The 17705-nt window shown below is 40.4% G+C and overlaps 2 protein-coding genes across 3 annotated transcripts; both read right to left on the bottom strand.

The window, feature by feature from the left end:
* Positions 1-1020: 1020 nt before the first annotated feature.
* cd8b (cd8 beta) lies at positions 1021-6754 on the bottom strand (the record flags this gene model as incomplete). 2 transcript variants are annotated; one of them, XM_080460853.1, is made up of 7 exons in its annotated part: positions 5395-6754; positions 3924-4271; positions 3212-3298; positions 2896-2991; positions 2695-2728; positions 2535-2588; positions 1021-2368 (listed from the first exon to the last, which is right to left on the bottom strand). In XM_080460853.1, the coding sequence occupies exons 1-6, from the start codon at positions 5465-5467 to the stop codon at positions 2570-2572; spliced, it is 657 nt and encodes a 218-aa protein (XP_080316979.1). In that variant the 5' UTR covers positions 5468-6754. The 2 variants fall into 2 exon arrangements, with proteins under 2 accessions (XP_080316979.1, XP_080316978.1); XM_080460852.1 differs by lacking the exons at positions 1021-2368; positions 2535-2588 and having other exon boundaries at positions 2691-2728; positions 5395-5531.
* A 973-nt stretch (positions 6755-7727) lies between these two features.
* On the bottom strand, positions 7728-12804 carry zmat1 (zinc finger matrin-type 1). The gene is made up of 7 exons (XM_080460960.1): positions 12652-12804; positions 11215-11321; positions 11043-11123; positions 10811-10946; positions 10395-10679; positions 9608-9698; positions 7728-9451 (listed from the first exon to the last, which is right to left on the bottom strand). The coding sequence occupies exons 1-7, from the start codon at positions 12788-12790 to the stop codon at positions 8446-8448; spliced, it is 1845 nt and encodes a 614-aa protein (XP_080317086.1). The 5' UTR covers positions 12791-12804; the 3' UTR covers positions 7728-8445.
* Between the last annotated feature and the right edge of the window lie 4901 nt (positions 12805-17705).

Genomic DNA, 17705 nt, shown 5'->3' with positions numbered 1-17705 from the left:
GTCACGGGACACGTTCTTACCGTTTGGAAATAAACAGCATTCTGACGACTTGTAAATCAAGACGAGTGCTATTATTCGCGACTCACGTTTTCCACCCTGCCACAGTACCGGCCGTTTCAGGCATTATGGGATATGGAGTTGTATTATGGAAGCCGAGAACATCGAGACGAGTAAGTAAAATGAAGAGATCTGTAATGGAGGAGCCGAAGAGATGTGCCATTTTCTTTTTACATGTGAAACTTTATTAGGCTTTATTAGACATTTTCACCTTTTGTAATTGTGTGTGTGTGTGTGTGTGTGTGTGTGTGTGTGTGTGTGTGTGTGTGTGTGTGTGTGTTTATTAACTAATGACTTCAACACAAATAATAAAAATGTAGTAAAGCCTTTCAGATTCCTGTTCTTTACAAGTTAAGTGATCTACAGTACCGTCATAAACACATGGACATTATAACAAACCCTCGTGAAAAACAAGCGGAGGAATCTGTGTGTAGTTTGCCATCTTTTGTTCACGTAACTTGCCGTGAGATGACGATGTCGTTAACGATGCAATACAACTGATACTCCACTGAATGTTTATGTGTAATCCAATGTAATATATGATACACACTCAATGTGTAGGGCTCCATATAACACAGGGGAATTGACTCTGTGTCAATTGTATTCAATCATTTTTTGGAAGTGAAACATCAAAATAAAATCTTTATGTATGTTTCTCTGTAAAGATTGAATATGCTGATTGCTGCGTATGAGAAACAAAGCAGGCTGAAGTATCAAGTATTACTCATTTTGTATGTTTTTCATTTGGTAAAACTGAATTTCCCCGTGTCAACTCGCTTTACAGGCTGTACCTGTCTTCATTTAGCAATATTACTGCCATAGTTAGGAACTTATGCAGAAAATTTACTTTTTTGTCATACAGTAAAGCACAAAAATGTATTCATATATTTCATCATGTTCACTGTATATTTTCCTAAATTTGTAATGAATGATAACCAATAAAACGCATCACGATTCAAGCATCAAGGGTTTCATTGAATTTTTTTATTCGCCGATATCCTCATTTCACAACACCACGACCAGGGCTGTCTCTCCATTCCTGTCCTGTCTTTTACCGACAGTGTCAGTGCTTGTGGTTCAGTCTGTGGTACATTTTGTGGTCGTTTTGTTTCAGAGACGAGTTGGAGAGCTCAAAGCTACGCGAAGCGATAGCATCTCAGCATACACGGTTCCTTCTCTCCAGAACACAGGAAAGAGCTGCACGCACTCCCTGCGAAACCAGAAAACCTCTAACTCGGTCTTGCCTTCGCACTTCTCAGTCACACAGGTGTGAGTGTGTGTGTGTGTGTGTGTGTGTGTGTGTGTGTGTGTGTGTGTGTGTGTGTGTGTGTGTGTGTGTGTGTGTGTGTGTGTGTGTGTTGTGCATAACCTTGTGTGTATGAAAAAGTGCCACAGTGAGAGTTTATCATAAAATAAGCCTGTTAGTCAGACTTATAAAAGAAAAGATGACTTGGAGCGGCTCTGCAGAAACTGAATTCGATGCATGTTTACATATCAAAAGTGAAGTAAGAAACCAAACCCCGTCGCTCACCTACTCGACTTCCGCCAGACACGATATTGACGATGGAAGTACAACACCCACTCCAGAATCTTTCTTTCTCCTCTTCAAACACAAGCACGTACATCTTCAGATGGAGCTTTGAAACTTACTGCCTAAAAACTTAATGTACAAGTCACTATACGCACGGTGTGTGACCCGCTGATACAACCTTTTCAATTGATCTGGGAGGTCGTGCTGAGTTTTGGCAGTTTGGTTTATCAATCATCGAGCACTGCGACCGATTAGAAATCCTAACATTTATTGATCCAACAGAAATATCAACATGGCAAAACTTTCTTCTTCAAGATGGGAAGATAAGCGATACACTGCAGTACTAAAATAAACAACGACAACAAATAACAACAGAAGACAAACAAAATATGTTGAAATAAATTGGTATCTGTTTGAAACATTTTGATTGGAACCGTCAGCTGAATAAATAAATTGTTTGGTGACGTGACAAATGTCTCTTTCGATGCATCCATGAGGAACAATATTTATTCTTGAATCTTAATGATCCATTTTGATTAGTAATAAATCAAAATGTCACAAATGAGAAGTTACTGCAGGGGGCTTTGGACTGAACTTAGTTTTACAAAAAAAAAAAAAAAAAAGTCATAAAATTCTCTCAGTATATAACAATATCTTACAAAGTTCCTTCTGCTTGTAGAATAAAACGGTAATGTGGCCGAGGACACATTTCACTGCAATAGAAAGACGCCTTGCCGCTGCTGGAAGTTTCTTCACCGTGAGTTCTGTCCCGCAAAGTCGCTGAAATTACAAGAGCAGAACTGATTAACTTCTAATAACTCATAAATTATGCAAATTAAATGAATCAATCTTTATTTGTGGAGCATACAAAGGCAACGCAGCACAGATTGCTTTACACGATAACAAACAAAAACAGCAACACAAGCGACGTAAATGATGTACTTACTATAAATGAGATATGAGCCGTAAGTCAGTAAAGCTTTAGGTCATCTGCCGCTTCCTGAAGAATGAGAAGCAAGAAAAGCAGAAGATAAATATGAATATTGCTAAAAAAAAAATAAACGTTCCTTTTTTTTTTTTATCTTTAAAAGTGATTTTTGACTCACTTCACAAAGTGGTGCCGACATTTCTTCGGAAGCCCTGCAAGGGGGAACACGTTCAAACTCACAAGATAGATTTTGGAACAGTTTTTCATACCCTTAATACTGAAAATGTTACGTTTTACAATCAGTATGCGCATACTTGAAATAATTACTTATCTACCTTACGATAAAGTATTTATGGCATCAAACGGGAACCGTACTTACGACTAAAGTAGTACAGCACGCAGAGCAGAGCAAGAGCCAAGGCCGTAATAAGTCCAACCGATGGCCACAGAACCAGCGATCCACAGCCATCCGGCGCTAAAACACATGTGTTTTAAATTACTATGTTGCAGCACGTTTCATTGATACGATCGAAGATAATCAGCACACTGATTGGCATCTTTTGTCAGCGTCATGTTTGACTTCAACATTTCTTCCATGGCAATTAAATCACTGCGTTATTATAAGACGCAGAAATTAGCGAGAGCTTCATCTGAGCTGCTGCAGATGAGTTTATCATAGTGATAATAGGACTCACCTCGTTTAAGCTTTTTCCCAGTGCATGGACAGACTGGTTTGACTGGCGGCTTTGGTTTTATCTTAGGGGGTTCAGTTGGAGGGGTCACTGTGGAAAAAAAAAACCCACCACACAACCATGTGCAAACATACATCAAACATATATGATGACCATTTTTACAAATAGTACAGAGGGTTCAATCTTATTGTAGAAACACAATAAATTCACTCATTGCAACTGTATCTAATTAATAATCTATGAATTTACTGTTCAGACCAACAATAACTTGTTGCTCATAAACTCAACGTATTGTCAAATTAGAGTGAAAACAACGTTTGCCGTTGACACGTTACAGGTCTCTAAACAGCAGCCGATCAGTTTCATGCTTTTTTTTTTTGTTCAAGTGAAGTGTGCCAAAAGTCTCTGAGGTCATACTTTAACAACAGGTCAACAGGTCAAGTGATACTTGTGCCGCTCAAATGCACAGTACAGTTGTTTGTAAATGTAAATGTATACATTTCTATTTTGGACAACTAGGAAACCATGAAGTGCTGTATTACGTAAAATAAAAATTTTTTTTAAACATGTTTACAGCATTTGTACACATTGTACAATTTGTCCATGTATAACACAGCTGATTAAAAGTGACAGGAGCGACACGTTTACTTCTGGAATCAAGCGGCGACCTGCCGTTCGGCGTGTTTGAAGCGTTTCAGGGAATCGGCATACAAACCTCCTGGTCGAAGAAGTGTCCCGGGCTTCCACATCTCATGGTTACTCCTGTCCATTAGGACACAGGAATAAATGCCTGCGTCTGCCTCTGTCACTCTGGAGATGCGCAGCGCAAATGAGTTGCCCTTTTTGTTTAGTACAAACTGATTTTGGTCCACGTCCCCATAGGCCACACGTTCAGCGTTGGTGCACTTGCCTATGAATTCTACTTTGTCGGCATTGAAAACACTGCGGAACCAGATGACAGAGTTACAGGAGAAGTTAGCACAGTCGCATTCGACAGTTTCGACGCCGTTTAGTTTAGGATAAAGAACTTTGGTGCGTTCTTGGAGGAGTGTCTGTCCTGAACCTGGAAGAAGAAGAAGAAAAAGACTGTTTTAAGATTTCAGCACACGCACCATCTTCACACACCAATAGTACAGAACAATCAGTTTTTAATTGTTGATTAATAGCGGTTGGGGATTTGTTGAAGTAATAAAGTCCTTCCCCACAAATTACGGACCGTCATTATACTGTCTCTAAGCCAACATGTTCATTTAGCGTCAAGACAGGTTTTATGAAGCACAATTTTCAACGACACGCAGGGTAACTGACAGAAACTTTTAGAGACTTATTGCGTGAAGAAGCACAAAAGAAAAGTTCACATAAGTTGGGAGTGTGTGCAGATGCAACTTTGGAAGCACAAAAATATGTTGTAAGAGGAGGAATGGAGTCAAAATATGTCGTAAACCACATTTTAACTCTGTGAAACTGACATTTCAATTTCTTTTCCAAAGACAGACAGAAGACATTGACACCATGTTGAAAAATGCCTTCAATGAATCTGAGACTTTTTTTTGTCTAATTTTAGACAAAAAAAAGACAAATGCTTATTTTGTGCTTTTTCAAGACCGCTATGCTGACATGTTGCAATCACTAGTGTTATGAAATATGTAAAGATAAGCTACTGTTCAAACGCTGTCTGAAGATTGAAGGTTAAAAAGGATTTTGCAAGTCAAATGCTCACATTGTGACATTTCACAGTACGAATCATCGCTGAGCCTTCATCTGATGAGTTGCACTATTCAGTACGACATATTTTGAGGCCTTTGCAATAAATCCAAAATGAAGCAAAAATGACTGATATGAAACGGACAGTGACATTAAACTAAGTCAGCTGTACAGTGAGGATAATGACATAATCGTTAACAGTCGAGGGCGGATTGTACCCGACGTGGGAATAATATTGTAACAATATATGAACTAAATGACGGCAACACACTTTCTAAAAAGTTTGGGATGAACTTGGAAAAATCACCTTTTGGCCCAAAGTGTGGCAGATATTCTTGATTGATGTAGGACTATTATGTAATGTCGTCAGACTAAATCACTGACTGCACAACAGCACATCCCTCGCTATCGGCCCTTCGTCGACTTATGATGCCGAGCAAATTACAGGTTTTAAAAACAAGAGAAGGTGTAAACGTGCTTACCACATGTCCAGACTGATACTGCCAACAGTGTCCATGTCAGGGGGATCATTTGTCCAGTTTCCAGCGTAAGCATGCGTAAATATGAGCGGTCGCCGAGGGAGAGTAACGTTGCTTTCTGTTCCTACTATCTGTCTTTCTGCCAGAGATGATGGGAGGAACTGCACAGGCACGGCCCTGAGTCTTCAAGGTAACACCCCGAAGTGACACACAGGACCTGTCAGATTGGCCCAGCCTCCAGCCAACAAAAGATAAAGACTTAACATCAGCTTGCAGAAGAAAAAAGAAATGTGCCGAAACGTGTATAACTCAAAAACAATTTGACGATTTATAGTCTGTTCTTCTGAAATACAGCTGAAGATTGATCGTTGTTTTCACCACCGAGATCCAGGTCAAAGAAAAAAAAAAACATGCAAACACAAAAAAAGTCTTTCAACTCGGGGGATCATACGGAGAATTTGATGTTTCGGGAAAGCAGACATGGTTCAATAAATCTAACAATAGAGGGCTGTGTGTTCTCAGAGAGAAGCAGGTTGCAGTGTTGTGGTCTCTGCCCAGGTGCATGACCTACAGCGGAGTCCTACATACATCGCCTCGCTCTAAACAGCAGAGCAGAACAGGAATACCAACATAGAAGGTAAGAACCGTGTTGACAAGTCAACTGGAAAGAAGTGGAGATACGAACAGTGCACCAGAAGTTTCTCAATTGGTGTTAAATATTTACACCGGGCAGTGGGGTGCTACAGTCCTCTCTCATAGCTTCATGAGGTTCTGGACAAGGTGCATTGGGATACAGGTCGAGAAAGCATGAGGACAAAGTGAGGCTGGCGTCGTTCATACAACCGTGTGTTTTGGCTCCAAATGTGTCCCATCATTTGGATGCATGACATTACATTTTCTTTTAACGCCGTCAGTCAAAATGAAAGACAATAAGAAATTTTGCATGACTTGTGATGAAATGTCAGTAAAGATGAGCAGCAGTACCTTAAATTCAGCTTTTATTTAAATTAAATGGCCTTACCTTCGTCTGCAAAAGACATTTGCTCTCGCTCAATCCTTTCTCCGTCTGTAACACTGATGATCGAACCACTGAAAAATCATGTGAACACAAGATAAGAAGTTCCTTTTTTTTTTATTTTATATAAACAACTGAAGGGGCTACGATATAAACCGTCTAAATTCTGTCCAATGTGAAACCCCTGGCATACTGGGTATAATTGTAGACTGACACGTATACAAATGCTTTATTTTCATTCATGACCAATGTGTCAAATCATCAATATGATTCATAAATAAAATAGAAGATTGTCCAGAGCTCCTGAAATTGAAGCATAAAATAATTGCCATGTATATATCACAATTAATCCCAACAAAAAATAAACAAAAAAATAAACTCCAAATTTAAAAAGCAAACCGATCACTACTATAACTATATACTATAACTACATCTTGCAATGTTTTGGTGCGAGGCCGACACTTTAGTCACACTCAGATCTCTTCTTGGAACTTTGCATAAGTAAATATACTTTATATATACATACAACGCATGCCAAATTACCTTAAAATTGTTTACAAAAAAAAAAAAAAGGATTTAAACCTAGAAACTGTTTAAACGCCCAAAAAACCACAGAAACTTTATTCTTCCCTCCAGTGCTGACTGCTCATCAGCCCTCCAACATGTATTTCTGTTTTCTGTACATTGCTGGAGGTTTAGGGCGGAGCAGAGCCTGGTGGGGGTCTGAAAGCGAGAGGATGTGGGAACCCGACAGCTTTACGGGGGTCGAACATTCAACCAAGACAAGGAAGGAGACCACAGGATTCTTTGAAAACAGGAGATCTCAGGGGGCTTCGGAGCTGCGCTGTACGCTCGCTGAGCCGAGAAGCCTTTGTTGGGTTTTTTTCTCAGCTTCGTCGCTTCAAGTCAAATTTCTGTCGAGCTGAGAAGTTCTTTGAGTCTATTTGTCTGTTCTTCTCAGCCCCTTTTCACACTTTGTGACACTTCGTCAGTGCATTCGAGAGAGCTGCATGAGTTCTAGATGTAGTGATTGAGTTCGTACTAATTCGAGAACTTATTTTATCGGAACACTTCCAAGGCTCCTGTAAGGCAATTAAATGGTTGTGCTTTTATTCAGACTAAAACACAGCAAGCTGCTCATTTCCTTGATTTATATTTGTGATAATGGGTGTAAGTAATCTCTCATTTTTACAAATGTACCAAAGCAACCAGGCCCAGTGTCAGAACCGACTTAGTGATAGGTTCACTATCTAGAACACAATTTGAGTCATCATATCAGTGGATTCTATATTTTGACAGTAAATAAAGCATTGCCGACGTTATGTCTTGATCCCAGATCACAAGCTTTTTATTCAACTCATCACATGTAACTCTAAACTTAAACTTCGAGGTTCTGTGAAGAACTGTGCTCCTTTTAACCTTTGCACCTGTATGACCATCCCCCCCCCCCCCCCCCCCCCCCCCCCCCCCCCCAAGTGTTTATTGTGCTCCGTGTAGCACCATCACGGCACACGTGTGTCAACACTCCTGATGTGCAGCCTGAAAGCACTGGCACATGACCTGTGTTTAATATTGGCCACGCCGCTACACCTGTGGCGAGTCCCCCTCTCGGACAGCCTTCTGCCAGGACAACACCGCCTGCAGACGTCTATTGACTTCACCGGTGTTCTGAGCGAAGCTCCACAGCATCAACCACAGGTCAGTGAAGGAATCACAATTCTTGTCCGCTGAGACGATCAATTGAGAATCGAGTGATTTTTCTTTGCTTGATGTGCCAAACGGGTCAAGAAGACTTAAACGTAGGTTCTTACGGGAGATCCGACACCACAGTGAGGGATTAGCTGAATGCATGAGGTCAGGTGAAAAGTAAACCCACGGACTTCAGGGTCCGATAAATATGAATTCTTTACAAATGGTGACTGAACATGGCTAGCCAGCTAGCACGCCCACAGACAAACCCACTCTTCAGTCGTTTGGGACGATAACGACAGCTTTAAATATGTTCTGTTGACAGTGTATGGCAGCTAGGGAAACTGAGTTTAACATCCCAAAATGGAGTCATCCCACAGCTTCTCCTCTTCTGTTCTGGTGTCCCGCTTCTCTCTCGTCTTCTTCTTATCTCTCCTATATTTGGCCTTGGACGCCTCCTCCTGCCCCCCCTCCTCCTGCCCCCCCTCCCTCTGCTCAACATCTGCTTCAGTCTGAATATGTAGTTTAGTTTCTCTTCTGCTCTCCATTGTGTCTTCTGGTTTCAATTTATCCGTCACCCTTTGAGGTCTTTCCACGTCAAGGTTTTCTTCCTGGAATTTGTTTTCTTTTCTTCTGTGCTTTCCATGATGTCTCGGCTTGTTTCTTCTCCTCTCCTCAGCTGACTCTACAGATTGCTCCCCCTTCCTCTCTGACTCATCCTCTCTCTCTCTCTGCCTCTTCCGATGCATTCTGAACCGCTCTCTATCCGACCCTGCATGCCTTTTGCCCCTGCCTCTCTGTCTTCTCGCCTTCATAGTCTTCCTCTTTTCCCTGCGCCTTTTCCCACTGTCATCACTTTCACTGGTGCTACTGCTATCGGACGAATACGATGAAGATGAAGAGGAAGAGGTATACGAGGAGGAACTCGAGTCGTTGGTGAGCTTTTTCCTTTTTGCTGGCCGAGTTCCGAACTGTGGCGAGCTTGCGGACGCCAGCAGTGAAGGAGGGTAGGTGTATTCCCAGCCGCACGCTGGCCACGGTGGACCCTGATACGACGGCTGCCAGGTTTCAGCGGGGTAATAACAACCTGGATGGGGCTGATAAAAAGGGTTGGAGATGGGAGGCTGTGCGCCCATCGGAATTTTCAACTCAGTTATGTCTCTCTCCTCTAAGCCTTGTTGACGCTCATCTTCAGCTTCCTCATCCTCTTTTAGGACACCGCCCCCAGGGAGGTCTTCATTGGTCTTGACGGCGATTCCTCGGGCCTTCTGAACCTGAATATAATCCGCCAGCTCATCTGCAAATGTGTCATAGACTTTTTGTTGCGAGTTGCACAAGTCAACCACCTTCTTCTCTCTGGTGAAGAACACATAAAGTGGAATTACTTCCAATATTCTATTTAATTAATTAATTAACTAACATTGGTTGGAATTTTGTCCACGTTGCCAACAAAAACATCTGGCCTGTGATATCTATGACTGAAAGTGCCTGTTAGAAAATGCTTGGCCTTACCGGATCTGGTGTTTGTTTCCCTCCATGTGTGCCTGGTACATCTCCACTGAGTCAAATTGCAAATTACACGTCCGACACATCAGGGAGCCGGCTGAAAATAATGGAAATTACAATAATAATAACGTCATATAACTATTCAAAAGGTGGCTTTTGAAGCACTCACAGGTTGTTGTTTTTTTCTCGCTATAATTTGGCCGAACTCGTGTCCAAGTGTAATATCAACCTCAACTTGAAATCTTTTTCTACGCGCTGATGCCACAGAGCAAAGGACAAATTCACTTTTTTTTAAAAGGGACAAAGTGAAGACCGTTTCAAACTTAAATACACTTTACTATGCCATTACTCAAAACACCTACTACCAACTAGGACCAACTGAAACAAGAACTCTTACACAGAACTACCTCTCTGCTGAGCTTCCTACTTCCACTTCAGATGATATAAAATGTTATTGACAGAGGGGACGAGCTGCTCCGAGCACCAGCGATGTTTTACAGGGAATAGCAAATGTCTTAAGTGTTTGGCTTTCTGTCTCTGACGATACAGTGGATGAATGGGTTCTTTTCTGTGAAATGTACACATGTGGGTGTCAAACTGTTGTGAACTGGATTTTTTTCAGGAGGCGACCGACAATACGTCCAAGAGGGCAGTGGGAGGAAAAGGAAAAGGAGCAGCTCAAGACTCAAGTCTTACCCCAAATATTTCCTCTCCGTAATAAAATAAATGAAACACATCATTAAATCTTGAATTAAGTTATGTAATATCAGATAAAACAAAGACTGTGTGTTACCTTGTTGTGTCTCATCGCCTAACTCTTTGAGCAGCTCCTGTCTGGCCTGCTTCCTCTGGTGTTTGCGTCCATTGTAGTGCTGCAAGGCCATTAGTGGGTTGTTGAACACCGCAGCACACAGGGCACAGTACTTGTTTCGGTCTTTCAGATCAACTTCAGGGAGTGGGGGAACTGTGGGAGCAGTTGGCTGTGTGGGAGGCCCAGCACCCGCTTCTGAAAGTGTTTTCTGGTCAGAATCTGGATCTTGAGTATCAGTTGGTAAAGCATGGACTTCGCCACATTTCTCTGTAAAAGCAAAGGCCTTTGATTAATAACTGTGCTCATTCCTCAGAGAATACACCGTCAACAGAAGTAACTGGGGATTTGTAATAATGCAATTTGGATCAATACGATGCTTTTCCAAAATCCACACTTGCCTGGTAGGTGAAGGCCTTGTTTGCGGAGATTTTTTGAATGGACTTTGCCTCCATAGTGTGATCTTGCCACCACGCTGGAGCTAAACACCATATTACACAACTCACAAAAATGGTCTTTATCAGTAACCATGGCACACTGTGGAAAACAAACAAACAAACATGCAAGAGATGAGCTGGTGAAGAAAGATAATTTTTGATAGTATAAAGGTGACATCTTTAAATAAATACTGACTTGGGGATTCTTGTTGTCTCTGTTCATTTCTGCTCTCTTAGCCTGCAGGTACACCTTTAGTTTCTGAGCGTGTCTCTTTCCCTGTGGACGGCAGGGATTTCAGGCGTTAATGTAAAGGCTCACTTGAGGTCAATGAAATGTGATTAAGGGGAGTAAAAAGCAAGGCACACACCTCATAGTGAGACACGCGCTGCGATTCAAAACACAGCACAGCCTCGCACAGATGACAATAACTGTCAGTGAGGATGCCTTTAAGAAGCTCCTCCTCATTCACACCCCCTGCGTAACACAAGAAAACAAATTGAAGATTCAAGCAAGTTTGATTTTTAACCTGCTCAGACAAATTCACAAATTTTACCTTTTTTTTTTTTTGGTAATCTGATGGAAATGTGTGCAAGAGCTGTACTTTCTTATTGTATGTTACTTTTGTAAACCATCACTAACAATGTTGTTTGGGATGGTGAATAATATCAAGAAGTTTTTTTTTTTTAGATCTTGTAATCTGCTTAAATTCTATGAAAAAGACACACAAAACCAGCCAGCAGCACATAACCAAACTGATCATGGGAGGGGGGAAAAAGGAGGACGTCATGCTTGACTCCTGATCCATCCTGTATTGATTCACTGTAACCGAGTCATGCCACCTCAGAGACCAGGAACAGCCGTCACTTTGTACAGAAATTAAATTTTGAGAAATGTACTGCCTAACAATACAGACAATTCTAACCAACAAAACCCTGCCCAAGTTACTAAGAATATTTTGTTCGGCATTTTTTTTGGGGGGGGGGGGGGGGGGGGTATTTTATGTTTTCAGAAAAACAATGTAGTGGATAATAGTCTGATGTATTTCAAATCAAATATATAGTTTTACTACACATTGAGGCTTGCCGCTGCAATAGAGAATTTAAGAATTTAAGAGAAAAACTATCAATAAAAATATAAGAACCATGCTGTTTATTCCAGATTATTATAAGAAATACATTCCATGTCTATTTTGATTTATTTTATCCAGATATTACAGATTGCAGCTTTGTGACTGGTGATTATTTAAAAATGTGTTGCAAAGCCTGAAGTGGTTACCATTGTTTGATCAAAGTAGGTTCTACATTAAATAATCAAGAGGTCAAAATGTTAGAGCATTATCTTCCAAATATTTTGAATCCCAAAACACACACTTCAGATGGTGTACTTACCAAATAAGTCACAGTAGCACTTAACAAGATGACAGATTGTTTTTGGTGTCATGTTCAAAACTATGTGTTAAGCTTGAATAATAATAACATAAACAAAGAAAAGACGAGAGTTGAGCTGCTGTGATATTTCAAACGGCTGAGCTTTGTGTCTTTACTAAAACTTTGCATAACTACACTACCTGAGATTCAAATAAAGGTAAAGAATGGCTCATGAGTATTCAGGAAGATAAAAAAAAAAAAGTCAACAATTGTATTGTGGCCTATAGTAAATAACCTTGTATCGACAAAAAAGGCTGATCTAAAGTAACGTGAGTATATTTAATGTTTTGCAAACGCCCTTTAGCTAAAATGCTAACGTTAGCTCGGCAGTCAGGGCGACGCACGGCTGAATTTCTCAGGCTCTAGACACAACTCACCTTTGACCTGGGTACTATCTGATTTAGTGTTTATTACTTTGTCAGCATCTGAGACAGAGGCCTCGTGAGGGGAACTAAAAGTATAGTTTGAAGCGTCTGACTCCACGCTGAGCGGAGTGCAGACGCTCCTGTCGTCCATGTTTTCCCTAGCGCTGTGGGGCCTGCGTGATGACGTCAGAGTGCTACGTCGCTCGCGCTGCAGATGTGGAGATACTTTTTGGAAAGTACCTGTTTGCGTGATTTGTGTTTGTTGCTGCATCACAATACATACACCCTATTTGAAAGAGCCATCATGGATCCAGAGTGGCATATTATAACAATCTTTTTCGCGTCGCACAGCCGTGCCGTTGAAGGCAGAGCGAATTTATTTATACAGCATCAATCAGATTAAGAAAGCCATAAAAAGAGGAATAAATACAATAAAAGCTTCATTAAGTTAAATGTGATAAAAAAATATTGTTTTAAATCCTCATTTAGAAGAAGTGAGTGTGTCAGGAGGAATTCAAAGCTGCTTCACCTTGTTTACTTCTGACTCTCTTGGAACACTCTGTTAGTCTCTTCATGAGGACCTCCTGGGTCTGGATGTTTCATATTCTATGAGTAAATCTGAGAAGTACTTAAGCCCATTCGGAGGTTGCCACCCTGCACCAAAGAGCACCAGGTCATATAGAAATCAATGATAGTATGCGGTCTTTTTTCTGTCTTTGTCTCTTTCTTTCTTTTTTTTTTTACTCCTTGCAGTTGCACATCTGCTATTTTCTGTAGTGCTGGTAATTTATTATCTTAATTAATCAAAGATTTTCAGTTGTCCAACACCGAGGTATCGCCTCAATTCTTAACAAGAAGTCACAAACATGACTAACATTAATTTAATTCCAAAGGATTTATTCAAACAACCAACAATTGTTTTCTTGACATTAGAAGGTTAAAAAAATTCTACAAAAATCTGTTTTTGTTGTATTAAAATGACTTTATGTCAAATCCTGACATGTGATTAATTACAAAGCTCCTAATTAAGTAAGTTATCTTCTGTAAATTTTGTCCCTTCACTGTTTTCTTGCAAAATAAGCTTTGCAAAGTGTTTGACCCTCAGTGAACGTTATTGATTCTATTTTAAAGGTTCTGCTACAAAATGAAGATCTATGAGCCATAAAACTCACTTATAACAGAAAATGAACCTTAAGACATAAATTCTCAGGATCGGTGGGAGGAAAGATTGTTTCAGTTAATGATCATTAAATGTAAATGATGTTGGTTTCACTGTTTTGAGAAAAAGTATCTTTTCTATACTTTCATCTTTCCATTGTTTTACTTCTAATGTTGGCCTCAGTTGGCTTCAGCATAATGTAATGAGACGTGCAGTTTATTCTCATTCACAACTGAATCATTGTTAATGGGCTGCCATCGAACGTAGTGCCACACAGAAGGGAACGCTTGTTCATAATCAACAATAAATAATTGTGTTGTCAACGTTCCACATCTGTTCCCTGAGAGCTGCAACACCGATGTCAGAATAGTGACAAATTTATGAAAAGAATTTTTGCACCTTGGTTTTTGTGCAGTTAAATGTAGGAGATGCACTTTTGTTTTTACACCAACACAGACAGAATATGTGGTTTGTAACACTTTTCAATGATATATTGTGACTTTTTTGTTGTTTTTACAGAAGGTGCAAGAAGAAGTCTTGAAGGAGTACAAAAAGATGAAAGAGGTGAGTACTTTTGTTTTGCCGACTCATTCATATGAGATTCATATTCAGAGCTTCTGTAAAAAAGTCTTCAAGCTCAAACCTGCAGAGATGTCAGCCAATGAAAACAGTGCAAAGGTTGAAATGTCAAATTAGTCCTCCCATCCATAGTCTCTCTTTGTGAGTTTCTAATGTTATATTTGAGCTCTAAAACGTAAATAAGCACAAAGTGCAAAAGATTTGTAAATTCATTTGAAGCACCAGGATCTACCAGCTAATAAACGTTATATCTAAATTACACTATAAAAAGTTTAGTTATTTGGCTTTGGTAAAAGTTATAGTGCTTTTTTAGGTTCCTCCTGAAATTTCACTCAAGAGCAAAATATCCTAACTTTTAGTGTCGTTGCTGTCACTTTGAAGAATCCCGAGTTCCTCTGAAGTACTGATTGATGCTGTGCAGTGTGTACAACTCAGAGTGAGGCGATTTAAACAGTCCTGGGTAGAAAAGCTTCAATACATGCCATCAGACGAGAGCTGCAGGTCTGTGGAGGACGAAACAAAATGCCAGGAAAACTAAAAAGAAGAGATTCTGCAACGTTCGAGGAAGTCCAGCAACAATGTTTGAACAAGATTTCATTAGGAGGGACATGTTGCATTGCAACACAACCAGCAACTTCCTCTGACTCGTCCGTGAGGCTGAGAAACGGGACATCTGGACCAGTGACTTTGGAACCAAGTGATGTGGAAAGGTGGAAACACTCTGACCTCGGGTTGTGCCTTTAGCCTGTTACCTGGGAAGTTAAGTGAGGATAATGGGACAAACGGACTGCCCTAAAGATCAACATGTTGCAAATCTGCAGTGAGTGAGGAAAGTAAACGGGGATGAAGGTTTGTACATCGTCATCAAGAACAGAGATTTTCATCCGAGGACTGTGAGAAAAGAGAAATGTGAGGTTTGAGGGTTCTTAGTTTGTTTTCCACACATCGTCTGGTTAATTTGAAGAGGGCCTTTGCTTTGTGCTTCTTATGTGAAGAACACGTCGATGTGTTGAAAACAAGAGATGCATCTTCTATCTCTGCTCTTCAGTCAATTTCTGAAGCTGGTTTGTTTGTGTCTTGTTTCCTTCTTTCCTAATCACAGCACAGTCCAAACTACCACAAGGAGAAGCTGCGCTGTGAATACCTGCACAACAAGCTGGCCCACATCAAGAGGCTCATCGCTGATTTTGACCAGCGCAGAGCCGAAGCCTGGTGCTGAGAGAGAGCAGCGCCCGGCGGCCACACTGATCAGTATTGAGAACGGATTGTCACACAGGGAGGGGGGTGTCCAACTCGCTCTTATTTATTAACACCCCTTCTGTTCCTGCCTCCACAACAAACCCTCCCTCCTCGTCCTCCTCTCCCTTTCCCATCATCCTTCTTCATTCCTTCCTTCTTTTCTGATGTTTGATTCCACAGGCTCTGCTGCTGTCGGAGCCTGAAATCTTAAAAATCTTACTTAGACTTTAACCCATCTTTTGCTTTCTCACCATGTTTATTTTATTTTTCTTCTCTTAATTAGCTCCTGTGGAATTTGATACCACTGGACCAGTGGAAGGGCAGTCTGCATGTGTGAAGGGGTTTGCACCCATGCATGTGCCTGAAAATGTTACAAAAAATTTAATATACTCGGCCCACCAAAACAAAAAAAGGAAGACTTGTGTTATTGGTGTTTACAGGTGTATGAGAGAGAGCGAGAACCACCTGTTAAATCCTTAATTTCTACCTTTATAAATATGTCATTTCATATGTCAGATTTTGTGAAGAAGCATAATTCAAATTATTGTGTGTGGAAATTTGGCGAGTGATGATTATTATAGTTGGACTGCACCATCTTCAGTAGAACTATATGGACTTGAGGCGCAGGGTGCCCCATCCAAGATGGCGTCGCGCTGCAACGTCAGCTCTGATAGGCAGCACCAGTCAATGAGGCGTCTCTGTATATTATGTCTATGTATATTATGTCTATGCCTACAGTCATAGACATTATAAATTATTGTTTTATTATAAATTATAGATTATTATTACTTGTTATTAATTATTACTAATTATTATTATTTATTATTGTTATAATGAATTACGTCATCAGCAACTACAAAACTACATACTTCTGTAAACGAATGCTTGGATTTTACAATTTGCCTCTTAATGGTGCTTCATGTGAAAGAGAACTTTAATCAGCATGTGTTTATGTAGGTTGTCATTGAAAACTGCGAGCTGCGTTCTACCATTCTACACCTCCATTCCTCCCTGATGTTGAAGCATTTGATTCAGACACATCCAGAAATAAAGTGGCAGGAGCAGAAATTCACAATGTAATGCCAAAATGTTGAAACATAAGCCCCAAGCTCATTCATTTATGGGTAAAGAGGGGATACATAAGATACATGATTTGGAGCCTCAGAGAATTATATTCTCTCTTTTTGCATTATTGATTTGAGGAAATGACTTATTATCCCATTCCCATGCTTTATTATTATTTTTTCTCTATGGCCACTCCGGGGCTCTGGAGAAACTTGTTTTATTTAGTGTGGTTTTATCACTTTTTAACCAGCCTGCCACAGCACGCCAGTCCACCACCGTGTTTCTAACCCCATGTCTGCTGATACATTTTCTGAGCTCGTTCTGGCGTCCTCTTTAACTGCTTTTAATCCTAATCTAAACACAGCAGAGCTGGTCTCTCTTTTTTTTATCGTCACTGCAATTCTACCAAAGTCTCCAACAGTAGCCCACTGCCCTGTCTTAATGAATCCACATGGGAACTGAAGCCAGACTGTAGAAGAAAGGAAAGAAAATGGAAGAAGTCGGGCTTACTTGTTTTTTATTAGATCGAGAAAGACGCTTTGAATAATTATCCATATGCAGTTAAAGAAGCCAATACCAATAACCGGTAACTCTAACCTCAGATTTCTCTTTAAAGCTATGAACTCTCTTATTGCCCCCTTCCTCTGTGTTTTTGCTGATCCTTCCCAGGAATTGTGTGAAAACTTTTTAAAAATAAAATAAAATAAATGACATTGGTCAGTTACACCCCCTGACGTTGTTTTACATGAGACCCAGCCTGTTCTTAGCCATTTTAACAATTTTGATCCAATTTCACTGACTCATCTCCTTGACCTGATATTGACAATGAAATCAACCACGGGCAGACATGATGCTCTTACCACAAAATTTCTCAAAGATGTTTTTAATTCGGTTGGGCCCAGTATTTTACTAATTATCAATAGCTCACTCTGCACTGATCACTTTCCCTCTGCTTTTAAACATGCCGTGGTCCAACCCCTTTAAAAGAAACCCAATCTCTTCAACTTCAGACCAATTTCCAAAC

Source organism: Lipophrys pholis, assembly GCF_963383615.2.
Source record: "Lipophrys pholis genome assembly, chromosome: 4".
Classification (NCBI taxonomy): domain Eukaryota; kingdom Metazoa; phylum Chordata; class Actinopteri; order Blenniiformes; family Blenniidae; genus Lipophrys; species Lipophrys pholis.
Note: the sequence above shows the minus strand (reverse complement) of the source record. Positions and strands in the feature narration are given on the sequence as shown.

Coding starts and splice junctions, on each gene's coding strand:
- zmat1 (XM_080460960.1), bottom strand. CDS start 12,790: ATGGACGACAGGAGCGTCTGCACTCCGCTCAGCGTGGAGTCAGACGCT. Junction 11,322..12,651: donor AGATAGTACCCAGGTCAAAG/GTGAGTTGTGTC, acceptor TGTGTTACGCAG/GGGGTGTGAATGAGGAGGAG. Junction 11,124..11,214: donor AGCGCGTGTCTCACTATGAG/GTGTGTGCCTTG, acceptor TGCCGTCCACAG/GGAAAGAGACACGCTCAGAA.